This window comes from Podarcis melisellensis (assembly GCF_964234715.1).
Source record: "Podarcis melisellensis genome assembly, chromosome: 12".
NCBI classification, from domain to species: Eukaryota; Metazoa; Chordata; class Lepidosauria; order Squamata; family Lacertidae; genus Podarcis; species Podarcis melisellensis.
In genome coordinates, this window is record NC_138544.1 from 32587099 (window position 1) to 32605997 (window position 18899).

The 18899-nt window shown below is 43.0% G+C and overlaps 1 protein-coding gene across 2 annotated transcripts in view; it reads left to right on the top strand.

The window, feature by feature from the left end:
* The window catches only part of SLC25A13 (solute carrier family 25 member 13), a 110392-nt gene that overhangs the window by 45343 nt on the left and 46150 nt on the right, over positions 1-18899 (top strand). For both annotated transcript variants that reach the window (XM_081882853.1, XM_081882854.1), the window contains 3 exons: positions 5688-5827; positions 13298-13444; positions 18380-18518. In XM_081882853.1, coding sequence (XP_081738979.1) covers positions 5688-5827; positions 13298-13444; positions 18380-18518 — 426 coding nt within the window. The remainder of the gene's footprint in view (positions 1-5687; positions 5828-13297; positions 13445-18379; positions 18519-18899) is intronic.

Consider the following 18899-nt stretch of genomic DNA (forward strand, 5'->3'; position numbering starts at 1 on the left):
TTCTTCTTTCTTCATTTCTACTTAAAAAAAGAGAGAGAGAGAGAGAGAGAGAAGGAAAAAATAGGTATGGAGAAGGTGGGAGAGAACCAATTTGAGAGTAAATTCAAACAGTATAAGGTCACTGTCTGGTTAACTGAGAGCTGAAATATAACCATCCTTCATAAGACGACGGTGTGGAAGAAAAGGCCCATTTACTAAGCTGCAATTTTGGAAGGAATTTGACCTGCCTCTACTGGGGGGAATAAACCCCACCACTGCTGTTGTGCAGCAACATTGCTACAGTCTTGAATCTCAGGCTGGTTCAGTTGCAAATAGACACGTGTTGCGTCCAAAAGATAAATGTCATTAGAACCATGTTTGTTTAACTCTGGATTCTTTCATGTGTAATGCTTATTAATCTCGAGAGTTGTCTTGCTGAAATCAGTAAAATCTTTATTGCCCGATAGGTAGAGAATCTGTTTTCATGTTTGCAAAGGATAAAATAAATTTGGGGTAACAGTACTATGAAATGGTCAATTCTGGAAGCGGAATTGAGACAAGAACTGTTTCTTTACTTCTATCAGCTCATATGCCATTAAGGGGGGCGGGGAACAAGACAGTAAAGGAAAGACAACATTTTGACTTTTTGCATGTTAAATGCATGTCAAATAGATGCATTAAATTAATGTCAACATGTAGCATGTGATGAAATGAATTTAAAACCAGCTCTGTACAAATGAGCATTATGCCTGCTGAGTATGCTCCCATTTTGACAATTTGCAACCCAATTTTCAGTGCTTGAATTATGTGTAACTACTAGTTTAAGACAGCCAGAAAAGGGTGTGGTTTTGCTTAAAATCGGGAGGAGTCGGGGGGGGGGTTGCATTTCAATATGGGACCTTCTGTCTGTTTGCCCATAGTTCTGGACACTGCCCCAGAGGGAGTCCAAATTCCTATTTTTTGTGTGGACCTTTGTGGTGATGCTAAGGATGCAATCCTATACTCAGATACCTGGGAGTAAATCCCACTGATCTCAGTAGGGGCTGTTTCTGAATAGACATATATAGAATTTGGTGCAAGTTTCCCTAAAGCCCACAGAAATATGGATGGAGATGCAAGAATTCTTGTATGACTGCGTCCAAATTGGTCCTCTGTTCTGTGGATGCAGAAGTGTTATTGCTGTCACAGTCCTGCTTGCAGGCTTTCCAGAACTATCTGGTTGGCCACTGCAGAACAGGATGCTAGTCTAGAAAGGCCAGGATTTCTCTTGCTTATCTAGCAGGGCTCTTAGGATGTCCATATACTAGAACAATTGGGGCTTTCATAAAAAGGTGCCTACAGAAGATCATGATAGGGGTTTATAAAATGCATACATGATGCAGAGAAAGTGGATACAGAGACAACGCGCTCTCTCTCTCTCTCTCTCTCTCTCTCACACACACACACACACACACAAATATTTGCAACCACTCAGTGAATCAGGACTAATGGAAGAAAATACTTTTCTACACAACTTACGATTTTCGGAATTCACTGCGTCAAGATGTGAGAATCGCTGCTAGATTTAGAAGGCTTAAGAAGGCAATCAGACAAATTCATGGACAATAAGTCTGTCAATGGATATGAGTCATGCTGACTGCATGGACCTTTCAGGTTCAGAATCTGTGTTGTTCCCTCTATTTCCAGTGCTTATGTATGTGTGCCATTGCTTATGTAGCCAAAACAGCATCACTGCCACCAGCAAAAAAAGAAGATATCATTAGGCTCTCCAAGTGAGAGGGGACCACCCCCCCACAAAGATTTGCAGAATTGCAAAAATAAAATCTGTCACTGGTCCCATCAATGTTGTGGTCAATCTCTCCTAGATGTCCTTTCCCACTGGCAAGATTCAGATTATCTCCCTGGTTTTCCAGGGAGTATGGGACCAAGGCAACAGTTGGGACAGTGTTATGATTGTGACAGAATATTATCTAAAACGCTTACCAAGGGCTTTCTGTGTTTTTTCTGTGTATTTTAATGAACTGAACAGAGTGTGTGTATGAACTTTACAGAGCTTAGCTTTTGTTGTTGTTGCTCCTGTTTTGTTAGTGATGTTAGCATTGTTTTATAGATTATAAATGCCATATTGATTTGTTAATCATATAATATGACTTTTGCTGTAATTGTGATGTTTAGCTTAATTTTTAGTTGCAGTTCTTCTGTATTCATTTTCTTACATCCTTGAATATGGGATTCGAAGCCTCGGCTCTAATTCTACTGCGTCGCTTCCCTTGCCTTCAGACCCTTAACAATGATTAATATAAAAGGGCCTTGTCAAAAGCTTTGAAAAGGCAACCTTGGTACTTACGCCATTATGCAATTTAGCTTCTTATGAAATCTCCAATTTGCCTTGTGCTCTTTGCTTAGCAGAAGATAGCTGTGCCTTTCTTAGCCAGTCGTTCGCTGTACTGGCAAGGTGGAAGCTTATTATTCTCTGTCAAGTCCCAGGTTCTTCCTTTTTTAAGATTACGAAATAAAGATTCAAAAATAAAGATTCCAGCACGGTTGCTTGGCTGCATAGAAAATGGCATTTTCCGGGTAGTTTCATTACCTAATCAAGACTCACGTCATGATATTATATGAAAATAATCCTGAACTTTAATTCAATAATAAAAAAGGGAATTGGTTGGGTTATCTCCCACCCCCGTCCCCTGCAGAAGACAATTAAATATTGACTTCTAGGAAAAAATCCATACAGGTAGAGGAACAAGTGCCACTGGGAAGCCAGGAAAAACTCCATGGTAGGAATGAGACACCCAGCTGTCTATCATAGAAGGAGCATCTCCAGAGAAGTTTCCTACCTCTTCCAAGTGTTTGTTGTCCTAGAACTGCAGAACTCAAAGAAAGCAGGAAAATCCTATATGCACCTCACATTCCCTGGTGGCTCCATACTATAATTATTTGGGGAGGAGTGCTGGAACAAGGTTAATGTATGGATCATAGAGCTGTCGCAGAGCCTTGAGTCCATGCAAGGCTTTTACAGTTATATAGTTGTCAACACAAAATGCTTTTTTAAAATAGTCATCAGTTTTCATTTGCAGGTGGGGATAAACTTGGATCCTTATGGTGGTTTTTCTCTCCAGTGTCTGTACAAGTTGTAGTCATTTCTGACCTAATAGGTTTAACTTTAAAAAAAATAATAATATGGAGGGGTGGGAATTGGTGAGTAAAAGTGTGTGATTCAGTTTCATTTGTTATCTGCTACAGGGAATGAGCAGTTTTTTTAAAAAATGGCTTCCTGCTTTAGATGACCATCTTTTTCATTTCTTCTTTCAAAAGCTAGTTTCTGGCAATTGGACCAGTGTAGTAGGAAGCAAAAGAATGGTACAGGGAGAACTGTAGGTATAAGAACGGCTCAGTTCACACACGACACCTAATGAGAGGGGCTCAGCATCATTAGTCAAGTGTGCTGGGGCACATTTGGAAAATCTTGATCAATTTGGTCTTTCTCAAGAGCTGCTGTTATGCTACTGGGAGCTAAAGCGTTGTCTGGCTTAATGTGTGAATCCAGGCTCATGGTTTGTGTGTCCCCAAGCAAACCACAAGCAATAAACCAAGAATAAGCTTCTATAATAATAATAATAATAATAATAATAATAATAATAATAATAATAATAATGGTGATTTATTTCTACCCTGCCCATCTGGCTGGGTTTTCCCAGCCATTCTGGGTGGCTTTCAACAGAACATTAAAAACAGAATAAAACTTCAAACATTAAAAACTTCCCTAAACAGGGCTGCCTTCAGATGTCTTCTAAAAGTCAGATAGTTGTTTATTTCCTTGACATCTGATGGGAGGGCGTTCCACAGGGCGGGCACCACTACCGAGAAGGCCCTCTGCCTGGTTCCCTGTAACCTCACTTCTCACAGTGAGGGAACCACCAGAAGGCCCTCGGAGCTGGACCTCAGTGTCCAGGCTGAACGATGGAGGTGGAGACTCTCCTTCAGGTATACTGGGCCAAGGCCGTTTAGGGTTATGGATCATTGCTTGTTTAAAGTGAGACAAACTGTGAGTCTGGGTTTGCATATTGTGCTGAGCCAAACCATAACTTAGCTCCTGGTAATGTGCAAGGAGTGGAGGAGAAGCAAAGTGGATAGTTTTCTAAATGTGCATGAGAACCAGGCCTGGCAGTTAAATCTGAAGCCAAAGCACTGTAAAAATGGTTCATGGGCATGAGTGATCTCTATATTTGATTCAGGCAGTATGTCCATTGAGTAAGGACTCTGATCAGTAGATTATTCTAGATGAATGAGTGATGAATCCAGTGAAGACAGAAGGAAAAATTTAAGAACCAGTCTAGTGAGCTTGTATTGGAGTTTGCGAACCATGAACGGTGGTTGGAAAGCAGTATATAAAAGATGAACAGCAAAGGGGATAGCCTGTTTCACAGCCATTGCAAGATGTCAATAAGAGCAATAAATAGTTGATTTTCTGGTGAAGTAGCTGCACCATATAATTCAGTGTGCACCCTGTCAGGAAACCGGCTAATCCTAATTTTAAAAAGATACACTGAAGTCAGTTTATGGCATCGCTTTTTGGGAAACACATGTACTGCAGTTTTCAGGGATGCGTGCTGAACAAGGAGAGAAAACAGTGATTTGTGTGCAATCAATTGTTAGTGTGAAATGCCAATTTTCAGACATTTGGAGGGCAAGGAATTTGGAAAAGTAAGCGATATGAAGCAGGGGAGGGGCAGGTTTTCTGCACTAGGAATTCTGCACTAGGAATCCTATTGAAAACACACAATTATCTGAACGGCCAGTGCTGACTTGCAGGATGAATGTATTAATAATAGTGTTCATTATTACCATTTTGATAAATCGGGCAAAGTGCTGGGTGACAGCTGGACTACATGGTGCAGTTTCCATGATATTTCCAAACTGGTCTTCCTCAAGTGCAAGAAGACAAAATGAGTCCTGCAGTTTCTGTCTCTTTACTGTGGGGCTGAGGATCCTGTAGCCCTTCAGACACCCTCAGACACTCTTTATTGGTCCCAACCAGAATGGCCAGTAGTTGGAAGTGATGGGAGTTGCAGCTGTAGGTTTCCCTGCTTTGATGAATGACATAATTTTTTCATGTAGAGCATGAGTAAGGAATGGGTCGGTGAGGTAAGGACTGCCAAGTGTTAGATCTGTCAAGTGTTAGAGGACACATTGCTCGCTTATCTGCATCCATGTCCATACTGTGGTGTTATGCTACGCAGGGGCTGGCAAAGGTTTTGTGGTTTGGGCCAGTTCACGATCTCGCAGACGCCGTGGTGGTGGGCCAGAGTGCATGCATGCACGCATGTGCAAACGCTATTTCCGCCGCTCCTTCTGGCCAGCATTGCAGAAGGCGGTCTCTGCTCTGCTCCACGCAGGGGTCCATGGGCAGGTTAAACGACCCCCACGGGCTGCTTGTGGTCCATGGGCCTTAGGCTGCCAACCCCTGTGCTACAGCATCACTCGGGAAAAAGGAAGCAAAACAAGGCAAGTGCAAATATAACCTAGCAGAACATCTGAGCCTCTGAGCTAGTTAATCCAGAGTTATTGTTTATTTAAATGAAAATCTGTTAATGTTGCACAAGCTCTCATCAAATGAACAGATTTTTACCAATTTTTGCATCTGCTTTCATAATCATCTCTCTCTCTGTTTCTCCCTCTCTCCCCCCTCTCCTTTCCTTCTCCAGAGGATGTTAAGCAGGTTTTTGGCCAGACCACAATTCACCAGCATATTCCCTTTAACTGGGATTCAGAGTTTGTGCAGCTGCATTTTGGAAAAGATCGGAAAAGGCGCCTAAATTATGCAGAGTTCACCCAGTTCTTATTGGTGAGTTTTGGCAATAAATATTTGTCTGAATAAAATAATAATAATAAAAGAAGAATTGCAAGGTTTAATCCCTTCCCCTTACTTTCCATGTTTCATTGCACAGTATCTGTCTTTTTTTTTTTTTTAGACTGCTCGGTATGTTTGTGTGTGCCCATGAACTGTGATTGGCTAGTGGTGAAATTGCTGCCTAAGCAGTAATTTTTCTCTTGGCATCTGAAAGCAGCGTAGATGTTTTTTTGAAAAGGATCCAATTCAATTTAATCTTGTAGGTGTGGTTCTGAGGAGCTGGCACTCAAGATGATTAAAGGCCCTTGGATATCCCCACCCCTATTTCAGCTACGAGTTCAGCTACGTTGGATATTTGTGACCGAAAGGCAGAGTATCGAATTAGATGCAACTCAGACAAACGTTGCCAAACCTAAAGTCTGGAAATGGCAGCTTTAACCTGTGTGGGACCGAATGAATTCCTTCTCCTAATGGAGAACTGGAATGTATCAGTGGCTTACAACGAACCTATGGGAGGCCAACCAGCTCCCAGTATCAATGCACCATTTTAAATTGGACATTTGTTTGTGCAAGGGGAAGAGGGGGAGGGAGAGAGACACGGGGAAGGAAGGAATTTTGGGATTTACAACAGTTCTGCTCATCAACCCCTATCTTAAGATTTTTTATTATTTTTTCCCATACATTGCAGATAGCTTTTGTATTTACTTTGGAACAAATGTTCTGCATTTATTTATATCCGACACTTGGGATGGGAATTTTCCTTTAAATACATGGTAGCAATGGCAGACGCGGCGCTGAAAACTTCTTAAGGCAGGATGAGTGCTTCTGTTTGTGTTTCCATTGGGTAGGCTCTAAAGAGCCATTACACAAGATAGTTTTGACAAAGGATCGTGTTTCAGGACTATGGAGCCTGTAATTTTGTTTACATAAGGATGTTAGTTCACAGTAGGAAGTGTTATCATTTTGATGAGGAATAATTAAGATAATGCTATGAGGACAAATGCTTCAAATTGACTTGGTGGAGTAGATGGAGCCTCATTAACTCTTTCTCTGAAGAGGATGTTGGAATTCCTGATACAGTATAATCACATTCTGTTCGTTTTAATGACTCCCCCTTTGCTGACTTCACTATCCTTCATATCTAACCATTCTCGCCACTGAGGGACAATTTCAGGGCAGTGCAAATTCTAGCCCATTTCAAGGAGTTGGTGTTCCAGATTCCCAGCATCATCCTAGTGGCACAAGTCCGTCCCACCCAGCAGTCTGGCAACCAGTTCAAGACAGCAGCTTCTCACTGATCAGTCAGTACCACGATTTGTTAGAAAAATGAATCCAGGTGGCAGAGGTTTCTTAAAAATAGCTATATTTTATTAAGGTAATTTCCATTAAAATAAATAAAGTGATACAGAAATAAAAAGAAGGAAAAGTGAGAGGGAGAAAAACAACAACAGATACATATAAAAGCAAAAATATGCAAAAAAAGGGAAAAGCAACAGTATACGATATTCCCATACATTCTGGTATAATGTTCTTGTCCTAGTGCTTAAGTAAATTTTAATAGCCTACTACATTTTGTATAAGGGACGCAGGTGGCGCTGTGGGTTAAACCACACAGCCTAGGACTTGCCGATCAGAAGGTCGGCAGTTCGAATCCCCATGACGGGGTGAGCTCCCGTTTCTCAGTCCCTGCTCCTTCCAACCTAGCAGTTGGAAAGCACATCAAGGTGCAAGTAGATAAATAGGTACTGCTCCAGCAGGAAGGTAAACGGAATTTCCGTGTGCTGCTCTGGTTCGCCAGAAGCGGCTTAGTCATGCTGGCCACATGACCCGGAAGCTGTATGCCGGCTCCCTTGGCAAGTAAAGCAAGATGAGCGTTGCAACCCCGGAGTTGGCCACAACTGGACCTAATGGTCAAGGGTCCCTTTACCTTTATACTGCCTTGATATATTGAAAATCAAGATTATAAATAAGTAAACAAATAAATAAATATTGGAAGGATAAGTGTTGGTAGGATAATCACCATGTATTTGCCCTAAGCTCCTTGGAGGAAGTTGAGAAAGAGGTGGAATCCAGTTCTCATGAAGTCATAACTCTCACATCAGGGCATTGAACCCAGAATGAGCAGGACTAGGCAAAGAGCTTGATTCTCAGTGGCCCCCATTAAGTTCCCTTGGGCATAGTAAGTGTTGTTCAATCTAGGACATAGTCAAGAGGAAGTATAGCCTAGTTCTCTCCTGGGACAACCCTTCTGCCACCCCACTACAGGGATCCCATGGAAATGTACAGTATATTTCTGTATACACTGGTGCACTGTGGTTCTTCTCAAATGCAATTCTGCTGTACAAAAGCCAATCTGCCACATGTACCCTATCTGCCATAAACAATGAAACACTTTCCAGTGCAGTGATTCTTGGAATCTCAATTCTTTGCACCTGCAGACTGTATGGAAGGGTGGGTGTTGTTGTTTTTAACATCTGTATGCAGAATGCCTTTAAGCATCCCCAGTAGGGCAACCATCACAGCCAGCCACCATGGGTCTGGGAATACAGTACCTAGCTTCTAGGCCAGATAACATTCTAGTTTCTTCTGTCAAAAGCTGCCCATAGCTGGAGATTTAGAGTGGCTGTTCACATCTTTAAGAAATCTTGCTTCGGATTAAGCAACCGTTGGCATTTAACCCTTGTCCTTTGATGCTTTTCATGTATATGAGTCGGTCACCTTGTTCTGGCATCTAGACCTTGGACCTTAAGACCGCAGGGGGACGCCATTGTCTCTCTGCGTGAATTATATATTCCTCTTAATTTGTACCAGATGAGGCACCTTGGTGTACTTTAAAATTATTCTGCAAATACTGCCCCACTCAGTATAGGTTTATGAAATAATAAGAATAAAGGTAAATAGCTTTTAAGATCCTGCTGACTGCAGTTATTATCATTCTGTCACCTTTGTAAAGAGTTGCAATATCAGTATTGGAAATAGCTTTGATTAAGCAGAAGTACATGGACTTGTTACTAGTGAAGCTGTAGTTTTTAAAAAAGACAGGGGAAGTTTTAAGGGTCTCACAGGGAAACACGCATCTAATTTGATTCAGCATGGATTTATAAACTGTGGGCAGGATTCACCTAATGAGTCCTGCCAATGGAAGCCCTGCGTGAAGACTTCTACTTGCACAATGGGGCTTCCCCCTCCCTCCTGCCATGCACCCCCTACATACCCCAAAAATGGCTGGGGGGGGCAAAGAACCCTCAGAAGAGTGTACAGGGAGAGGAGAGGGGGGCATTGTTCTGAAATGGCTTTAGAGCTGGCATCTCTAACTGAAAGTGTTAGCATGCATGAATAGTCAAAGCTGTGCCCCCTGAACCATTTTTAAATTGGCAACATGACTCCCAAGCAAACAAGCAAGATCATTTGCAAGGCAAAAATAAAACATACAGTGTACAGTCGTACCTTGGAAGTTGAGGGGAATCTGTTCTGGAAATCCGTTTGACTTCCAAAACATTCAGAAACCAAAGCACGGCTTCTGATTGGCTGCAAGAAGCTCCTGGAGCCAATCAGAAGCCACATAAGCTCCATCGGACATTCGGCTTCCTATTATTTTTTTTACATATATTTATTAGGTTTTTACAAAAAATAAAAGTACATTACCACCACAGAAGTAGAAAAAATGTAAAAAGAAATAAAGCATAATCAAAAGTAACACATAGAACAGATCAAAACACAAAAATATAAAATACAGTAAAGAAAAAATTCCACCCAACCAAGTACAAAAACATAAAAACTCCAACTTTTTCGATCATACTTAATTAACTTCCTTTCTTGACTTCCTCACACCTCCCTTTTTTGTGTTCCTCTTTACCCAATCAGATACAGCGAATCCTTACCCTCTTTCAGATCTCATTTCTAATTATTAAGTTCATTCTATTATGTCACCAATCTTTTCTCCTCGTACTTAATCACCTTTATAATATTATTTACTTTTGACATAATATCACTTTAATCTTTCCTCCTTTTCTATTACATTTTGCATACTTTTTAAGCTATGTCACTAATGCCTAATTATTTCCAAATCCAACATTATTTTAACATTCATAAACTTTGCAGTGTTTCTGCAGATAGTCTTTAAACTTCTTCCAGTCCTCTTCCACTGATTCTTCTCCCAGGTCTCGGATTCTGCCAGTCATTTCTGCCAACTCCATATAGTTGCATCTGCCATTCTTCCAAGGTGGGCAAATCTTGTGTCTTCCCGGACATTCGGCTTCCTAAACCCATTGAGTGGATACAAACAAGTAGAGGCATGGGATAAATGAAATTAGGTTGCTTAAACTTCCTTAAAGAAAGACAGTAGTAAAAAACAAAACCTAACTGGAAGGATTCCAGAACAGCAGGGCCACCACCAAGGAGACTCTGGTTCAAATCTCAACAAAGCTTACTGGATAATCTGGGGCAAATCACTAGTACTCAGCTTCATCTGCTTGACAAGGATGTCAGGAGATAAAATAAATCACCCTGTGATCCTCGAATGAAGGGTGGTATAGAAATAATAATAATAATAATAATAATAATAATAATAATAATGACAATCTCTATGTTCATCACTCTTGAACTCTTTGAATCAAAGGCAGCGTGTAAATAGGATGGATAAATAGAATTGGAAGATTATTTTTTTAACACAATGAACAAAATTGATTTTTTAAGTGAACAAGCATTTGTTTTAGTATTTATAAAACAGAACTGTTCATAAGACTGCACAAATGTGAGTTTTCTTCAGGGAAGAGAGTGTAGCCTACTTCCAAATAAGGTTTAAGCAAGAGGCTCACACAAAGCCTGAAATCTCTGCCCAAACACCAGTTTTTCACATTATGTTTTACATGTCCTCATTTTATGGCTTTGTTAAATAACTTCAAATGTAAGCTAGCATTCTGTTCTGGCATGCTCGTTGATGAGGTAATAATACCTGTCAATGGGACCTCACAATATGCAGCGGTGGGAAGGATTGTACTGCACTGCATCAAGTGAATTGTTGATCAATTGGAAATATCAGTCATACCTGAATATAACCTCCCCGTACCTGGAAAATAAAATAGCTTTATGAGCTGTAACAGGAAAAATAGAGTTTGGAAAGTTGGGGGCGAGGGAGTAGGGGGGGGCGAAAATCAAGTTGGGAAATCCTTTCATTAAAGCTCTGGTGTCAGAGTTCCTGTTATCAACTGCAAATTAATTTTGTATAAACACTTATTGTGGTTTTTAGGAATTCAGACACCCAGCGTCAAGGAACGAAGCTGTTTTTAAAGTTATGTAGAGGGATTACGCCACCTCTAATCTAGGGGACGTTTGGCAGGCCATTTATTTTGCATTGAGAAGCAACTGAATTTGTTTTTCTTGCAAAGTTGCTTTAACCCTTTCTTTGCTGAGTCTTGAAACTACAGTGTATATTGTTATAGGACATAACTCACAGCGGGACTAAGCTGCAGAAATGAAGGATATTAGGATATTTTTGAATTCAGTAATAGTAGTAGTAATAATATTTCTTATAGCGGTAAAGTTGCTTTTCTCACGGAGTGAGCTGAAGCGACTTAACATTAATACCAATTAAGATAATCTAATAAGACTTGAAAAACACAGTTGAACAGATAGAAGGCAGGACTTAGACATCTCGCCCCATCAAAGAGGCCACAGTGCCACCCTTCAAATTAATGGCCAAAAGTGCCAATAGAGAGAAAAGTCTTTGTCTGGTGCCTACAGATAGATGAAGACGGTGCCCGGCTGGCCTCCTTAGGGAGATCATTCTGCAAGTGGGGGCCACCACTGACAAGGCCTGATCTTACACTAGATTCTCTTTTAAATCTATGGCAGGGCCAATGTCAAGGTTTGAATTGCCTGAGCATCTACTGATGAGAGCTCTGTGGACCAGCTATGGTGAGGAGGTAGAGCTTGGATGGAGAGCCTATGTCTGTCCAGATGTTGTTGGATTCCAGCTCCCATCAGTCCCAGACAGGAGTCTAACAACTTGTGGAGGGCCACAGTTTCTTCATCTGTTATACAGAAGCACTGAGGGAGAGGGGGACATGAAGGGTGTCTTGCCTTGGGATCTCTGGAACCTAGAGCAGACACTGCTTTCACCTGCCAAAATTAGCCCATTAGTTTCAGTGTGGAAGTGTTAAGCGTGTGCTTAATTCCCTCCACTGAATGGAGTTGGATTGGATCTTTAGTGTCTTCAATACTATAACCGTCAAATCAATTGAATAGTATCTGCTCATTGTTGTTAATATTTTATTTTAATACCTTGCAGTACAACCTTTCAGCCTTTCTGTCTACATATTTCAAAGTGTTTGCAGCATCGCTAAGAAGACGATTTGTTAAAACATTCATCAAGAAAGCAGGTTTTCTTATACAGTATAAACATAGTAGAAATGGTAGAAAATGCTTCTTATGAGCTAATAATTGCACCCATTGGATAGAGAATAGGGTGCTCTTGGACCCTGGCTTCACCACCTTGTCCTTGCACTATTCAGTTTGTGGAAGCTCTGCTGGAACCATGAATAGATGGGAACTCCCAACATGCATGCAAGGGGCTGTTGGGATCCAACCCTTGACATTAGAATTTCAGTTACAGATAGGTAGCCGTGTTGGTCTGCCATAGTCAAAACAAAATAAAAAAATTCCTTCCAGTAGCACCTTAAAGACCAACTAAGTTAGTTCTTGGTATGAACTTTCATGTGCATGCACACTTCTTCAGATACACTGAAACAGAAGTCACCAGCTATCTGCCAATCACCCATTCCCACCACCCTTCTGAGTAATACCCCTCCCCACCTTCTCACTATATAGAAGGGTCTGGTGACTTCTGTTTCAGTGTATCTGAAGAAGTGTGCATGCACACGAAAGCTCATACCAAGAACTAACTTAGTTGGTCTTTAAGGTGCTACTAATTTTTTTATTTTATTAGAATTTCAGACTTTGGAAGATCTTCATGACAGCACAAAGAAAACAAAATTACTACCTCCATACCTACTGTTTTGCAAATAAAGAGTTCGATCCCAAGCATAATTAGATGGGCATTAATCTACAGAAATCCTATCTAAAAGGTTGAGATCACTTTGGAGAATATATCTAACCTACAAACTTAAAATGGAGTTAACTGTCCTGAGCTCCATGGGACTTTGGAAAGCTTCATGCTGTGAGAGGATGCTGACTCCCAACAGAGTTCTGATCATGACCCCATTCCCAAACCTTAACTAATATTCTGCAGCAACCTTCCAAATCTTACTGGACTCCAGTTCCCATTATCACTGTCTGGAACTGATGGGAGATGTAGTCTGACAGCACCTGGAGGGCATCTTGAGTATATTTGGGGCTCTTTGTTTTTAAAGAATTGTGTACTCTTCAGTGAATTCTTAAAAAAAAGAGAATGTGGCAAAGTTAGTTATGAACCTTAGTTAACTGTTGTTTTATTTACCCCTCCAGGAAATCCAGCTGGAACATGCAAAACAAGCATTTGTACAGCGAGATAATGCCCAAGCTGGAAGAGTCACTGCCATTGACTTTAGAGACATTATGGTCACGATCCGGCCTCACATGTTGACACCTTTCGTTGAAGAATGTCTAGTAGCTGTAAGTAATTTTCCCATATCTGGGTCATGCCTAGGGACCTTGTCCCATTGAGACAAATGTGCATAGAGGATGTTAAAGGGAGGGCAGAAGGCTCTTGTTTACTTTTGTTTATTCCCCCCTCCCGTTCTTTTTTGTTTGTTTTTTTGCTAGTATCTTTAGCCCAGCCTTTGGATGCGAGAGAAGGAGTTAAAATTTATACATGATAAATCCATTTAGCCATTCATGCAAGGTTTCCTTCTCCAGAAGATCGTGATACTATCTTCTCAGGCCCAGAGTAGTAGCCAGCAACGTTGAGGCTGTTATCAGATGACCCATTGCACCATCAGGGTAATTTATTTTTTGTGTGCTGTCCCAACAAGCTACTATTCCCTGTCGGGGCAGTTCTGCATGAAAGTCTTGTTTTGTAAGGCTGATGTTCTGCTGACACAGGGGTTGGCAACTTGTTCAGCACCAAGGGCCACCAAGGGAAGGATGATGAGCGTGAAAGCTCACATCTGCTTTGCATGGTTTTAAATATGCTTAATCTAATTTAACCCACAGATTGCATGAAATTTTGCATGACATCTTAATGTGGATGGCAAGAGAGCCTCAAACTTTAGCTATAATTTAGAGGTATGATCCCTGCACATTTGACCCTACAAACTGGTTGGTTGCGGGGGGTGAGATGGAGGTGGAGTGGTGGGTGGTAATATTTCACATTCAGGCACCAATTCTAGCATGTTGAGCTGCTTAGTAAAGCTCTTAGTAGCTCATTAGTTTTGGAGCCGGCTTGAGAACGGGCCCTAAGGACTTAAAACCTTTCATACTCCGACCTCTGTTCATTGCCTGCATTTCCCCCCAAGCTTTTCTCAAGCGTAGTATCAAAAAATAAACAACATTTTGCTGCCTTCGTGTAAACTGTTTTCACTTGCACATCCCCACTTGCCAAGAAGCAAAAGTATCTGAATGCCTCGATTCCTGCCTCCTTCTGTTTATACCATTTAAATAAATGAAATATATATTTTAAGGACGTTCCTTCTTTATGAGTCGGTGGTGACTTTGCACTAGTAGACACACTTCTTTCCCTCGTATTCCCTGCTGCTCCCCTTGCCCCCCAAAAGCTGGGGAGGGGAGAAACCTCTGTAACAATATGGGATGTAGCATTGAAGGTTGCAGTTGGTGGGAATTGGTGAAAACAAAGTGTCCCTCCTTCTGCAAGCAGAAGCACTTTTAGTGCAGTGGTACCTTGGGTTACAAACACTTCGGATTACAGACTCCACTTATCCAGAAGTAGTACCTCAGGTTAAGAACTTTACCTCAGGATGAGAACAGAAATCGTGCGGCGGCAGCAGAAGGCCTCATTAGCTAAAGTGCTACCCCAGGTTGAGAACGGATTCAGGTTAAGAATAGACCTCCGGAACGAATTACGTTTGTATCCAGAGTAGTGCAAAACCATTGCAACCCTATCCTGTTTTAAGTAAGTGCTGGGCTGTGTTCACAGGGCCCCTCTATCAGTGAGTGGTCACTTTGACCATGTCCTGCTATCAATCATGTCAGCTTTACTTAAAAAAACATTGCTTGAAACACCATTCTAGGCTGTATGTTTCTGAGGAACTGTACACACAGCAACTTACATTAGAGAGCACACACTTGATGTGACTTGGAGGAAGATAAATGGCACTGTTCCGCTGTCAAAGGAGTCTACTTGCTTCTCGCAGCTACATTATGTAATAGTATGCATATTTTGGTGATGCAATCTGGTTTGCCACAGTGTTAATACCAACATTATGTTAGTAGTATGTGGACGATGGAGCAGAAATACACAGGAATTGGGGAATGGGCAAAGTGTAGCTTGGAGACACTTTGATAGAAAATGGAGAAAGACCTTGAAATGCTAAATTGTTACCCTACTGTAACAAATAAATGAATTCCAAATTCTCTGGAACGTTTAACCGTAGAAGAAGAAGATGATGAGTGTGTGAAAACTTAATTTGTATGTGTATTAGCGATGTGCTTAAATTCCTTCTCAAATGTGGAGTTTAAATTTTTAAAATTTCATTTGTGCACAGACCTGATTACGAATCTCATTCAGTACAGGCTTTCCTCGAGTCAAATATATTGCTACATTTGCTTCCCAGTGTTGAGTTTCTTAGGACTACTGCCATAGCAACCAGCTTTTAATGCATCCGTAATAAAGTTCCACCCCTTCTTTGATTTTTGTAAGGGTGAAAATTGCTTTGCTAACAGTAGCACTTAGATATTGGCATTAGCATCCCATGTTCTGACTGTTTGCATCTCATACTGAGCTCTGGTCCTGAGCAAGCATAATGTTAGGATGCTTCCCGGTGTCCTTCGCAGATGTTTGAAGGCTGAATGTTCTTTCATTCATTCAAATGTTGGCTTGGAGACAGTTTGGAATACTGTTAAAATATAAATATTCTGCAAAGTACCGTATTTTTCGCACCATAGGACGCACCGGACAATAGGACGCACCTTGTTTTAGAGGGGGGAGAACAAGGGAAAAAAATTCTTCTGCTCTCTGCCCAGCGCCCCTTCAGCGAAGCGGCAGGAGGCGCTGCGCAGAGAGTGGGAGAATTTTCCCCCTTTTGTTTTCCCGCTCTAAAACAAGGTGCCGTTTAAGGTGCGTTCAGGCGGCTACCTTGGAAGCCTGGAGAGCGAGAGGGGTCGGTGCGCACCGACCCCTCTCGCTCTCCAGGCTTCAGGTTCCTTTCGACCTGCTCTTTGGGGCTGGCGGGGGAAGCCCACCACCAGCCCCAAAGAGCAGGTCAGGGAGCAGCGGCCATAGGCGCGCGTCACCTCTCCAGCCGGGGAGAGGGTCGCGGGGGGCTGCTGTAGCCCCGTGCGTGCTCCCCCGGCTGGAGAGGTGACGCGCGCCTATGGATGCACCTCCTGGAGAGGTGGCAGGAGCCTCCATAGGCGCGCGTCATCTCTCCAGCCGGGAGAGCACGCGCGGGGCTAAAGCAGCCCCCCGCGACCCTCTCCCAGCTGGAGAGGTGACGCGCGCCTATGGCAGGAGCCTCCATAGGCGCGCGTCACCTCTCCAGCCGGGAGAGCACGCGCGGGGCTAAAGCAGCCCCCCGCAACCGTCTCCCGGCTGGAGAGGTGACGCGCGCCTATGGCAGGAGCCTCCATAGGCGCGCGTCATCTCTCCAGCCGGGAGAGCACGCAGGGGGCTAAAGCAGCCCCCCGCGACCCTCTCCCGGCTGGAGAGGTGACGCGCGCCTATGGCAGGAGCCTCCATAGGCGCGCGTCACCTCTCCAGCCGGGAGAGCATGCGCGGGGCTAAAGCAGCCCCCCGCAACCGTCTCCCGGCTGGAGACGCGGGGCTGGGGCGGGGGAAGCCCGAGCTTCCCCCTCCCCCAGAACGGGACCCAGAGCCATGCCGAAGCTGCGCGCAGCTTTGGCATCGCTCTGGGAGCTTGCGGGGCTGAGGGAGGAGGAAGCCCTCCGCCAGCCTCCAAACCATGTCGGGAGACAGCGGGAGGGCGCGCTGCGCCTCTCCCGCTGTCTCCCGAGTTTGCGGGGCTGGCGACGGGGAGGAGCAGGCTTCTTCCCCCCCCCCCCCCGCCAGCCTTCTAGCCAAGTCGGGGGACAGCGGGACGGGCGCGCTACGCCTCTCCCGCTGTCCCCCGAGTTTGCGGGGCTGGCGACAGGGAGGAGCAGGCTTCTCCCCCCGCCACCCTTCTAACCAAGTCGGGGGACAGCGGGATGGTGGCGTTCCGCCTCCCCGCTGTCCCCCGAGCTTGTGGGGCTGGCGGTGGGGCTCTCCTGAAGCCTGGAGAGTGAGAGGGGTCGGTGCGCACCGACCCCTGTCGCTCTCCAGCTTCAGCAAAGCCTGCATTCGCACCATAGGACGCACACACATTTCCCCTTCATTCTTGGAGGGCAAAAAGTGCGTCCTATGGTGCGAAAAATACGGTATGCGTAATGTGTTACAAAGCAGAATTCACAACCAATGAATGACAGGGCATGTTGGGGAGAGTCCCACTTCAGCCTGTGGCACATTCAGTTAAATGGACTTCTGCAGCAGCCTCAGGAGATAATTGAACTGTGAAGAACCACTGGCACAGTAGCTGTGTCTGCACGTAACACTAAACCATGGTTTGATGCTATGTCTGGCTCACATGTTCCCCATCTCCTGCGCGGCAGGAGTAATGATCCTCTTGCGTTTAAAAAGTTGAGTCAGTCTGTGAGCCATATGGAATTTTGCAACCTAAAGTTAGTTACTCTCCTTTCTCATGGATGTTGGGAAGATTTGCTTGCATTTTCTTTCTTCTGGGAAATAGCATTTGTGCACTGTTGAAGATAAGACCTCTGAATTCCTTGGCAAAGCTGCTTGTTAAAAGCAAAGTTGGAGAAACCCAGAGAGAGGATTTCACTATCGGCTGTAGGTGATACGGTGCTCTCTAGATTTAAATATTAAAGCAGCCCCATTCCTCCCAACCCCCATAGCATGATTGATTTTTTTTTAACCTGCCCCCCTCCCCAACTGTAGCATACTTGGCATTTTTAAGCCTTTGAGATTTGCTCATTAGAAGAAATAAAGCAACTTATAAAACATTTTCGACTGAAACAGTATTGAAACTTGAACTCTGTAAATTACCACTGGCCATGTTGTTATAATCCTGCATATGTATTTGTTTAGGTTTCCCTGGAAGGGGAGGGGGCAGCTTGCATGCTGTTCATGATTAGCTCCAGTAACTTTAGAATCTATAATAGGCTTTTTTCATTTTGCATTTCTAAAATCCCTTGCTGCTTCTATTGCTGTTTTTCTTAAATTAAAAAAAATATATATCCATTATTCCCAAAGTGTTCTCCCCTCTCCCCACAAAAGTTCCAAGTGGTATGATTTTTAAAAAATAAAATGAACAAATCCAGATACATCTAACATCCTTTTTTCTCTTCCTGCTTTCCTCATTGCTTTCTCTGTTCTAGGCTGCTGGAGGAACCACTTCTCATCAAGTCAGTTTTTCCTATTTTAATGGATTTAATACCCTTCTTAATAACATGGAACTCATTAGAAAAATCTATAGTACTCTGGCTGGACATAGAAAAGACGTGGAAGTTACTAAAGGTTAGTTAAAATGTGGATATAAACTTTAATCTGGAACAGTTATTCCCTCCCCCCCTCCCTCCCCAATGGTCAGCTTTTCAGGATATCAAGTGAGATGCTTTGACAGCGGTAAAAGGAACTCTCCAAGCCTAGCTGCCCTTGTGTCTTTCCATTTTCAGTTGCTTTGTCCATTACAATTAGTTTTCCTACCTCTCTTTAAAAGAAACTTTTTTTAATTTTGGAGAGATGGAGGCCTTAAAAAGCAGGATTGAATGAGCAGTCGACGTAAAGATGTTTTAAAGGCTTCAGAAAACTTCCTAGGAGTCGTGCCAAATTGGCAGCCTATTAAAGTGACCTTCAAGGCTAGTTGAAAAATTCCACAAACTTGTATTGGCATTGCAG